Genomic DNA, 12,507 nt, shown 5'->3' with positions numbered 1-12,507 from the left:
CCAAGCCTGATAGAATGTGTATGGGGCGTGAAAAGTGTCATACGTTGAGTGATAAGTAGGAAACGGAGATGTCATATACTCCCGTGAGACAGCGTTATCAGCACCTAAAAGAGTTTAAAGTGGCCTTTATTGTGGATGTGCATTTGGCTGGACGGTTTAATCGTCCAATATTTGTGCGGCCCTGGGACAGTGGACCGATGTTGGACTGCGTGAGAACTTGAGGGTAGACATTCTCGTCGTCAAGGTTCCGGTCGAGCACATTTGAGAAAAATATGTTCACCGTATTGTGTACTAAGCACATCGTAACCCATTCACAGCAACGCTTGCCATCACAGAAGTAGTAATGGACTCCCCGAAAAATTTTGTCATCCAGCACCTTTGATCGACGAATAGTTGCATTTCGAATAAGGAATTACTGTCCCATGTGTAAGCTGTTAACAGCACAACGTGAAAGGATGGGTCTGGAGTGATGCCTTGACTGGGAAGCATGTAATGCTGACGAATGACGTCTTATTGTATTCAGCGATGAATCGTTTTCTGCTCTACCTCCGGTCACCATCGTTGGGGAATATCAAGGTGACCAGTGGAAAGTTCCATCCTGTCAGAGTTCTGGAGAGGCATAGTGATGTTACTCCTAGCGTCGAGGTGTGCGTAGCCATCGGGTATGACTTCAAGTCACGGTTGGTAGTGACTGACGGAGATCTGACGGAACAACGGTATGTCATGGTCATCCTACGTCCTCATGTGTTAGCTCTCACTCGAAATACCGTGGTGCCGTTTGCCAACAGGACAGTGCTCATTGACAAATGGTATTTGTCTCTATAAATTAGCTTTGTGGCCATCAAGATCTCCAGACCTGTGCCCTATAGAACACGTGAGGGACCGGCTCGGAAGTCAGTCCTGTCCCAGTGCTCGTGTCCACGATATGTTACTAAAATGCTTTGTCAGATGTCGCTGTCATTTAGGTGTACTGTAATAATACTTTTGTGCTAACCACAGTTTTTACTGACTTCGTTACACCTTACGTGTTTTGGCATTACGCCATTTTCAAAAGATCTACAGTAAAATGGGTTTACCTGAGAAACAGGTGATGACATCAAGTAATAGTATCTACACCAATACAAGCGAATAAAAATTAACGCATACCGAATATGACACAAAATTTCTTATGGATGTAGGTGCAAACTGCAAGAACGTGCTCACTTACGCCTTAACCAAACAAGTCCGCCAGATGGTACTAATCGCATGGCTATTATGATGTATAATATTTTGGCATTACAATAGTAATTTACATTTGAGCATCTTACATTACTGATTCACAAATATTCGGGTATCAAACGTGTAATAAAATTAAAGAAAGTACTAGTTCAAGCCAAAGCTGTAAAAAGTTGTGTGTGCGTGTTTCAAGTAGGTGGCGCTGGTGTGTAATTGTCATGCTATTAGTCACCAAAGCATTCAAAAAGTTTCGAAAATAATAGATCGTACATAATATAAGTAAAAAACAGATCAATATGCTGGTGTAGATACGGTCAAAAGTAATCAGTACTATATACCAAGAAGATGATGCAAATTTGCATTTCTGAAGCTGTATAATGGCGTGTGATGTATGAGTGGACTGTCTGAGGGCAGTCAGGTGGTAGCTAATAATGACATAAGAACACTACGACAGGAATACAAATGTCAATGAAATCTGATTACATATCATTTGAACGACAAAAAAATAAACCAAAAATAAAAAAATTAAAAATTAAAGAACCTCCATGCAATTCCATAAAATAACAATGTTGAAAGCACGAGTAGTACGGTAGTAATGAAATGTACAACGAGCATTATATAATCATTATTGTTTACATTACAATATTATTAAGACAATAAAAAAGAGTAGAAAACCTGTAACCTTATGATTGAATCAGTGAACTCCGCAAAGCAGAACAAGCATTCTAAGAGATATACCTAAGGGCGAATGGTGAACGCGAGCAGTAGTCATCAGCCTCTTCACTATATAATAAATGTAACCTGTATATGAAATACTTTTATTCTTCTTGTGGAAGTAAATATCCATTGCCTATAATGTACGAAGGGGCAGAGTAAGTAATGTCTTAAGCCACAGTCGTTGCAAATATTATAAAGGCCATAACTAAATTCGTAAAATAGATACATACAGCGTGGTTATAATCAAACTTTCAATGACTCAGAGGACCCGCATGAAAAACGAGTGATCGAAGGACACAAACTCTGTGAAAACATTTGTAACGACATGAAGAGAAATAACGAATAAAGCATTGAAAGAAACACATTTTAATGTCCACATGAGAGGGTAACATTTGCTAATTGCGAATCACGTTACGTTCCAGGCTACAAACTTTTCTCAATGTGACGACCATCTCCATTCTCGAAAGTATGCAACCGCACTAGACTTACCAATTCACAATTGTTCGCATTATTTTTCGAACGGTGGACCATGGAATGTTCAACTGTCATGACACAGATTGCTGTATTATTTAACTGATTTATTACAGAATTTGTAAGCGCTGTAAGTACCCATATTTCAGACTGTCTTACACTTCGACATATCTGGTGCATCGTCTGTTCTTCGGCTAAGCGAGCAACCACCGTGCAAATTCAACGTTCTGGATTTCACCGGTTTCTGGCCAAGCACTGCCCGTCTTCGTACCCGTGGTGATAAGCAACAGTCGCTTGTCCTGGATCTGCCACTCCCTGGGGTCACCAGCCAGCGTTCGGCCGCACAACAAATTCATTCACCTCATACCAGTTCGAGGCGGCCGAATTGCACGCCTAAGTATGTGTAACGTTACACACCTTCACTTAATGTGGCTAATTTGCTTGCTATTACCCTCATCAAGTAGCATCAAAGTTACCGTACTTACACAATATGATAAATAAAATACATGACGTAGTAAAAATAATTCACTAATTTCGTGTCAGAACAATAGTGTGTGTGTGTCTTTGTTTTGGTGTGTGAAACCGCATGTACCTCCCAGGATATGTCATAACATACACTATCAGAGAGTGCTCTGTAGGGATGGATATTCATGTTATTCTAACCAACGATTTACCAAGATTTGAAAACTTGAAATTGAACCTTCTTGCTGTGATAAGTATATTCTCATAAACTACTCTTTAGGTGAGGCAACCACTGACCAAGTCTGAGTCAGCCATAACGGCGCATTTACAAAAAACTGGATATACTTTAACAAGTTCAGAAAATAATCTGGGAATTCTGTTTAAGGAGAGCAAGAGGATCATGTTAAATGTATTGGATAAATTCAAAACATGGAACCCGTAAAACGTGTGCCCGAGCATACTTCGAACAATCAAACGGAAATGAGACGTTGTGGCTCCTCGCTAATTTCGAGTATTTAAGCTCTGTCAGTTGAAGGTCATATTATGAAGTTTTACTCCCATGTGGGTTTTGCAGCCACAGAAAGAGTGGATACTTTAACGACTTCAGTTATTACTGTTTTACAAAAAATGTTTATTAATTTTAATATTTCAATTAGTCGTCAGTATTACAGGCTCAATTGATCTAATACATTATAAGACAGGAGAAAAACTCCGATCTAGGATTATATATAACTATATTAATATCTTTCTGATATTTGTGAATCATTTTAATTTAGCATCCACTGTATGGTGTTAGAAATAGTCATTAAGGTAAAGTAGCAAACTTTGACAATATATTTGCACATTATACACCTGCTGTAATACGATCCCCAAGGTCCAGTTGTTCACGAAATGGCCACAAGATTACAGTTCAGTTCGTTCATTGCATGTCCGGCACTTCCTCCGTAATCCATGTGCCCACAACCGTCTTAATCCAGGTCAGTGACCCATCAACAAGGCGGGGATGCACTCGGCCCGCGGACGTACAGCACGCTTGCTGCCATGATACCAACCACTATAGCAGATCTACTACATCACAATTTTGGGGCATCTTCACTTGATGCGCATGACATTACCGGTAAATGAGCTTTCGCCCAACCATCATCATCTTGTTCTTCCGACGGCACTTTGTCACCACGTTAGATGCATATCTGGATCTATATCCACCCTAACCACGGTCTATTTCTGCTGTAGCGATCCATCAGATTCTTCAAGGGCCGATGTGATCCAGCTGAAGGAGGTCATTATCGAATTTTGTACACGCATTGCTGTTAAACTAACCGTACGCGTTGCGAACCGTAGTGTGCACTCCTTCCGCTTATTGATGATCTACATTTTCATTCGTACCCTACAGATACTGATCCCAAGAACAGCGGATCATTTGACCAATTATCTGAATCGCTTTAATAAACGACTCTTGGTTCTTGACTGACCGCCTTCTTTCATTATAAAAATTTCCACATCCACATTTCCTCAGCTTACGGATTTTGTTTAGGGCGCCCACCATCGGTGTTTAACAACCATTTAGTTTGATAACAATCGTTGAGGATCACTCGTTTATAGCTGCACCTTGGAACATAATAATCCTCATCAGCCATAAAGCGCACTTGTAAGAAGCGAATATGATAATTGACGATCATTGGTATCATATATTGAATTTGTAACAAAATTTTTAAACTTTATGTAAGACAACAGCTTTCAGCAGTACCAATACAGAATAGCATTTGTGGTCAAAAAGTTTTTAAGGTTCTTTTCAAATAAATCATACGAATTTTTGTTACACCAAGATTGTAATTCTTTTATATAGAAATGCAACTTTAAGTTGCGAAACTGGTCGTGAGTCTTTCACAGGTCTAAAACAAACAACTAATTCAGACATATGGACTTCAATTTACTTTAACTATAATTTGATAATTACACCTTGCGTAATATTATCCTATGGAAGTTCGAATTCAAGCGTATATTATCAGCATAAACTGGTTTCCAACGCTAATAGAAATTATATAATCACGGCGTATTAAATAAATACCAAACTAAACAGAAAGGACGCAAATTACAATAAATTTTCGAGTCAGCTCCACTTTCAGCAAAAGTTCTTAGCACTGTTGCTCTCATTTGGTAGCATTATTGTGCTTTCACCATTTCACCGTAGCGGCTCACTATTACTATTGTTAACACGGCACACAACCGTCGTTCTGGCGTCGAAATTTAGACCATTTGCAGTCCAGCAGCCTCTGCAGAAATTCAAGGCTCTATGCGTCACTTACTGCCCTAAAATATTCGTCAATTCGCAGCCACTGTCAGTGCTGAAGGACGATAGCGGTCCAAATACGACTGCAGTGAGGTTACCAGTAATAAGACTTCCCCAATCCTAACAGTTCACACACTGAACGCCCTTGCCTGTAGTACCGATACATTCAAAAACAGGATAGCAAAGCAAAAATTGATTTATGGCTTTGGCAAAATACATTTCACTCAGCTCGACAGTTCAAGTATTCTGTCCGTATTCCCACAAGAAAATGTCTTTCATGCCATGAACTTTTTTCGACACCATAAGCCAATAAATATTTCATTCTTTCTCATGTTTCCTACCACATTTAATCAGAAACTACTCCGAGCAGCATTATTCTATTTAACGTAGATTTTTAACTCGGTAAAGACTGCATTATAAATTCATCTAATATTCATGGAGACATATTCAAGATTCTTGCAAAACAGAATATATTTTAGAATTAACATAACCAAATACACCCCCAAAATTTTGCATTATTCTTTGCACATAACTTTATGCCTTACTCTCACAAGCAATTAAATTGTTTAATGACCTCCACACATCAGATTGCGGACAATAATTATAATTAAATTACAAACACCACATTAGAAATATACCCATAATAGTAGGAATATAATATTTAAATAAACCTTTGAAATTTCCACCCAAATCTTAAGTGCAGTAGAAATTGTTTCTCTCTTTCATAAATGATGAAATCTGTTGTGTCTAGACAAGACAGCCTAGACACAATGAGAGGAAGCCGAAAGGCACGCGCTAAGCTAAAGCAGGATGGCGTGAGGTCTGAAACAGGATACGTAATGAATGCTATAAAGAAAAGTACGTAGCTTCTGGAATACATAACTTTAATCCATCCTTTTGGTACATCTGGAGATTGTGGCGATACAAGTGAGACTCTTCAGATACATGCAATGTTACTAATGGCGCCTTGCTAGGTCGTAGCCATGGACTTAGCTGAAGGCTATTCTAACTATCTGCTCGGCAAAGGAGCGAGGCTTCGTCAGTGTGCATCGCTAGCTACGTCGTCCGTACAACTGGGGCGAGTGCTATCCCGTATCTCGAGACCTGCCTTGTGGTGGCGCTCGGTCTGCGATCACACAGTGGCGACACGCGGGTCCGACATGTACTGATGGACCGCGGCCGATTTAAAACTACCACCTAGCAAGTGTGGTGTCTGGCGGTGACACCACAAAATCATTTATGTTCTGACAACCTCCGCGCACCATGATTTATGCATACATTGTTAGCTCACTCCTTGTATGAAGTTGTGCCTGCATAATTTACTTCATTTAGTTTAAATTCACAAATTATTCCTTATACAAAGTACAAATAACCTCCAAATTTCTTAAAAACTGCACAAGAAAATACACTTATATACATGCTTATATTAATGCACACGCCACGTTCTTCTTTTGCAAGGTGAAACACTAACACCGTTGCCCCTTACAACATTTATCTCACCAATGTATCTTTTGAATCACACTTTTTACTTTTTTTGAGTCGCTAAAATTCGAGGCCTGTTTCCTCGTTCACAAAAGGACTTGTACGTTTACATCAAAATTTTCGACTATCGCTTGAACACAACTTTTAAATATGAGCAACTCGGACTTACTTTCATTATCAACATCGATCATAGTACTTATAGACTACACATTTTCAGTTTTACCCTTCTCTAAACACTGCTACCTCAAAAGATTATTTTCAACGTCTCTTGCTTTTTTCCTCCATATTTATGGTACAGATTACATCAGACCAACCCACAATCTCATTATCACCCACAAACAATTCATTAAACTCATATTGGCCCTGATTTCATCTTTCTTCCCTTCAAGACCTCTTGTTACTTTAAAATTTCTCCTGTGCCGACCACCGAGCTTGTAATGAATATTTTTCCATTCCATCTCCAGTTATTAATTGAGCAGTCACTTTCTTCTTTAATGTGCCATTCAGTATTATCATCATCTTGTAAATCAATAGTTTCCCGTTACTCATTTCCATATTCTCCCGAAATGCCTCTAAATCATCTGTAGAATTAAAATCACACTCAAAACCCGTGTTTCTCCATCCTCTTTAGCATCTAATATACTGTTCCCTTCCCCCGAAATAACTGCAAGCTCCTCACAATTAATCATACAACTTACAACTGCATCTCCCTTACACAAAACCTCACTTATTTTCGTCAAAAACTACAAAGTTTATTACAATTAACTCCTCTAACATCCGACGATATCCCATAAGCTTCATTACTTAAAACTTCTTTCACATACTTCGGTGAGTTATAAAATCACCATCAATAACTCCATCAACCTTCACCGATACATCACACAAATTTCCGCTTTTGCAACCACTACATCAGAATTCACAGTACACTGAAATTCTACCAAATTCGGATCTACCTCTGCCTCTGTAATATTTTCTCTCCTCTCAGATGTCTCATATGCCTTTACATACCACCTAACCCGTTATTTTCACATTAAGCCATCAACAGCCACTCAGAATTCATGATTTCATCGAGAGCCATCGGTTCACTTCAATCAATAGAAATAAATGCAAAAATTCCTTCAGCCAAGATATCTAAATCAGTCACTTCAACCTTCGCAACTTCAGCACTTAAAACATCACATTTACCTCCCTTTAACAATATCTCATCCACCTCCGCCGATACATAACGAAATTCATCGCTGACAATTATTTTGGTTATGATCAAGATGGTTATTTTGATGATTATTGTGGTTCCCACTCTAATACCCATTTCCCTGTCCACTGTTCCCATTATGTGGCTTGAATTTCAACGCCTGTTCTAATTTTTCAATAAAATCGAAGAACTCATCAATGGAATTTGTCGTACTGTGCACAAGATGCTACAAAAAGTAATCGGATAAGCGTCAATTGAGAGTATTGAATTCAATTAACATTTCCAGCATACGACTTATGTGCATCAACCTAGTTCATGGACCCAAACATTGCACATCAATCCACTTCCTTCTTTCAGACTTGGTCCGTTTAGGAACTCATTCTGAAGTCGTGTTTGTTTCGTTTCACTCCATAATTTATTCAGGGAACAACTCTCAAAACTTCATTAAATTTGTCCATGACTGTGCGTCGTCCTCAGTATGCAGCTTTACAAACTTAATTGTAGCCGCTTCCGACATTCCTCTCATGAAACATCTGTACATGCAGCAATGAAATCAACTGGTTATTATTTTCCATCATTTGTAGAACACTTTCATTCCTAAATTAACCTAGGGAAAACGTAATGCAATAGTAGCCTGATTTGCTGCTAGAAAATTTAACTCTACCCCATACATCTTTAATCTGCTGTTTCCACTGGAAAGTTTCATTATTCTTTCCTGATTCAAAACGTTGCCTGTTTTAATTACCTCTTCTCAAGTTCCCATACTCTACTCGAAAATTTGTAGATAGCTTTATTGGCCACTTCCTCAAGTGCATTTTACCTCTGCACGCAATTAATGACATCGCTGCCCAGCTCGTCCTGTATCTTTTCCGACCTGCCCCCAAAATATTTTTGCACTAAATCGAATCTCGGATTAATCAGGCCAGCCTCCCCAGAAAATTTACCACATCAGTCCTTACGGCCTCTAATTTTGAACCACACACCTTCAATATTCGATTTTATGTTTCCGACTCCATCTTTAATACGTTCTACACTTGCCTGTTTTACACTTTCTGCAGTTGCCTCTACTTTCTCAACTTTAGTGACTAGCTGCGTTTTCAATGAGCCCCTACCTAAATTTCAAGTTTCTCAGGACTTCCCTTAACGATGCCACTGAATCAGCCACATTATCTTTCTTCATTGATTTCAGATTATCTGCCCCACTAATATCGTTCCTACCAACACTACCTCATTCTGTTTAAAAGACAAACTGGCCTACTTCTGTTAGGAAATACTCACGGCTTTTGATATATCCCACACGCTCAGAGTCCCCATGCAAACTGCCTTTCATGCAATAGATTTGGAACCCTTATCACACAATGTTGTAAAGTCTTAGAATTGCAGTTGCAGCTCTGACGGGATTAGATTTATGCCCTGTAAGCGAAAACTCCAATTACGACGTTACTTTGTGCATATTCCACTGAGTAGTAACTTTATAACCAGCATTCCATGCGAGCGAACCAACTCCAGCTTTACCTGATGTTGCTCGTACCTTAGATAATTAGGCTATGCACAGCTCTGTTTAAAAACAATAATTCGATAATGTCCCAGGTTCGAGCAGCAAACGTATGTAGCTGTGAGACTGTAGGCAAATAGTCTATGCATTGGGTAGAATTGCGGATCAATAAAATAAATAGAAATATTAAATAAAAGTTAAATGAATAATTAATAAAAATGGTCCTGTTCTAGTGTATGTAATTGATGTAGACGATATGAGAGAATTCTGTTGAATAATGTTTATTCAAGAACGTAAATCTCGAATGAACGGAATGTGGTCAAACGATAACCGGTCATAACACAGACAGAAATAGATTTTTATAGAATACAATAAAGCTGCTTTGAAAGCGTTACGAGAATAGTAGCAAAATCCCCAAACTAAATAGCCATTCGAGACGTACAAAAAACTAAGTCCACAATACACGAAATATTCGTCAGCGCAAAATAATTCAGAACTCAGCACGACGAGATAATGCTTAAAAAGTTGTATTCTGTCTATTCTTAATTCTATAATGCAAGCGGTAGAAATAAAGTTCTTCACTGGAGCACATTCAGACCTTATGAAAGTTTGAGTCCTTTCAAAAGTTAAAGTATTCTAGCACCCATTCACCGCTCAGTCACCCGCACCAACGAATCTTACACGTTCCGTCCTGTCAGGCATGTCTACCTTCTCCCAGTACTAACCTAGAAGTTTCCAGAATCGATCCTTTGAGCACACCGCTCAAAAATGTTTTCCACCGGGCTCCAGAAGTGTTCCGCCAGTGCCTACTTGCCCACTGGCTGAAGATAGTTATTACAAAAAATGCATCTACAGACATGACTTTGACCACATTCCATCCTAAATTAGTATATTATAACACTAATTAAATAAATGTTGTAACCTTACTGACACACTTACTTTTATACTAAATTTAAATAAAAGTTTGTTCATAAATAAATAAGCTACTATTCTTGCGCAAATGCAGTTATGTTAAATGACATCAAAATGTCGTTAAATATTGCATAATCAATCAAGTCTGCTTGTTAGAAGCGTCTTGGGTACACTTTCGAATAGTGTGTCCAGCTAACACGTGCAACTGACCGCTATTAAATCACCTCGATTTTTAATATCAGTTCTAATCATATATAAATAAAGCTCTTGGCAAAATATTAAAATAGTCTTTAAATAACTACACAAGTATGTTAAAAAATGAGTTATTCATGCTGCATTCAGTTGCTGTGTTATTGTGGAGGATAGTATGTTCTGACAAACTTTTGCTAAAAGAGCTATAAAAACGTAAATAATCAATAAATAAAATAGGTACGGGTACACGGCTTTCAGAGATGATATAGTGCAGTGCTATCTTCTGAGATATCGTTTACTGAATTCGCATGACTATTATTTTCTGCATTTATCATTTTATATCAGTATTACAGCACGTTGGCTGCAGAAAGAGACTACTAAAATCTGAGACGAGATAATGTAAATGCTTACTTACTTACTCGTTCGGCATCACAGAGGCATAATTTACAATATTCTTTTCACTATATACTAAAAAAGAAAACAATATAATTCTACACTATATTAGATATGTTTTTGAGCCACTCTATGGCTGAGTCACTGAGTCTATGTATGTCCATGAGTTCACCACCATAGCCATACACTTTGCACACGAGTAGATGGTCCATTGTCTGTATTTCACCGCACTCGCATACAGCACTGTCGGCCAGGCCCCACTTGTTCATTAGGTGTTTACATCTCCCAACACTCGTCCTGACCCGGTTTAGAGCTGTCCACACTCTTCTTGGCAGGTTGAAGCCATCAATCTTCTTGTTTGGATCGTGTACTAAATTTTTGTTCTTAAATTCACTTGCCGACCATGCTTCGTTCCAGGCCGTTCTCGGCTCAAAGGCTTGTAGTTCTTCACCGATTTTCCAAAAAGGTGATCTGGATTTAAGCCTGTTTGTCGGTGTCAGATCTTGGTGGATAGGGAGGTCCGGGTTGTCTATAATTTTCCTGTAGGTTTTTAGGGCTAGCTGTGATCGCCTGATTTCTGGAGACTCTATGTTCCCTAGTACAGGAAGCCATGCACAGGGGGTGGCCCTGAGTGTTCCCGAGATTATTCGCATTGTCTCTCTCAGCTGGACATCCACTTTAGATACGTGTGCACTTCTAGTTACGATCAACGGAACCAACCGTGGTAATACTCAGTTATTTCAATGACCGATCCAGACATTCACGCCGTGCAGATGCTAGTACCCATAGAGCAACCATCTTGAGGAATAGCTTTGTGGGAACGTTTTATCAAATTCTGAGACAGTGATTTACTTTTACTATATTACAAGAACGGAGACAGGTAAGATCAGAAAACAATAAACGTATTAGCCTCGTCTCTATAATGTACAATGTACTCACTGGAGTTATCTTGAAACACTAGAAGAAACATAAGATTTTAATCAATGACGAGACGATTAAAGCCAAAGTTCCTAGGTTCATGTGTGCAATTTCAATGCTACTTGTGTGTTGCAGGTTGTCAGCATGGAGGCGTAGACAATGCCGTCAGCGCGGCTGCCTGGACTACCCAACCAGGTCGCCTCAGGTGGGTCGCTGTGGCCCTGCCCTATCTGAGAACACTAACCGCTTTATTGCACTTTACTAAGAACACTTTTTATATTGCGGTGCGTCCACAACCTCTGAGTATGTCAGAGCGCTATGCTACGCAATTTGAGAGGAACGTCTGCATAATTAAACTTCGTGTCCTAACTTTTACACTTCTCTGTGTAAAGGGCATTTCCCCAGGAAATTTTCTCCGCGGAAAACTGTGTTGAAATGACATCGGAGGGGCTGTAATCGTTAGATCTGATCTGCTAAAATGTCTGTAACTTTGTCATGTTGAGGTCTGGTCAAAGAGAATACAGGAGCTTGAAGTCTTGCCAAAAAGAATATAGAAGGCGCCAAGGGAGAGCACAGTACATTCAAATGAAGAGAATTGTCGATTCTGTAGTGGAGGGAAGTGTATGGGGTAAAAATTGCATAGAAATTCCACGCATAGCCTATAGTAATAAGGTTCAAATCTTTGTATGTTGCAGTAGTTATGTAGAAATGAAGAGGTTCACATGGAATAAAGCAGTGTAGAGAGCTGCATCAAACCTGGTGTTCAGA

General features: G+C 39.1%; 1 protein-coding gene across 7 annotated transcripts in view; it reads left to right on the top strand.

The window, feature by feature from the left end:
• The window catches only part of LOC124555410 (serine/threonine-protein kinase NIM1), a 510,029-nt gene that overhangs the window by 262,386 nt on the left and 235,136 nt on the right, over positions 1-12,507 (top strand). For all 7 annotated transcript variants that reach the window (XM_047129307.1, XM_047129308.1, XM_047129313.1 and 4 more), the window contains one exon: positions 11,875-11,944. In XM_047129307.1, the coding sequence (XP_046985263.1) occupies positions 11,875-11,944 (70 nt within the window). The remainder of the gene's footprint in view (positions 1-11,874; positions 11,945-12,507) is intronic.

The sequence above is a fragment of the Schistocerca americana genome, chromosome X (assembly GCF_021461395.2).
Source record: "Schistocerca americana isolate TAMUIC-IGC-003095 chromosome X, iqSchAmer2.1, whole genome shotgun sequence".
Taxonomy (NCBI): Eukaryota; Metazoa; Arthropoda; class Insecta; order Orthoptera; family Acrididae; genus Schistocerca; species Schistocerca americana.
The sequence above is the reverse complement of the archived record's forward strand: the minus strand, read 5'-3'. Positions and strand labels throughout refer to the sequence as shown.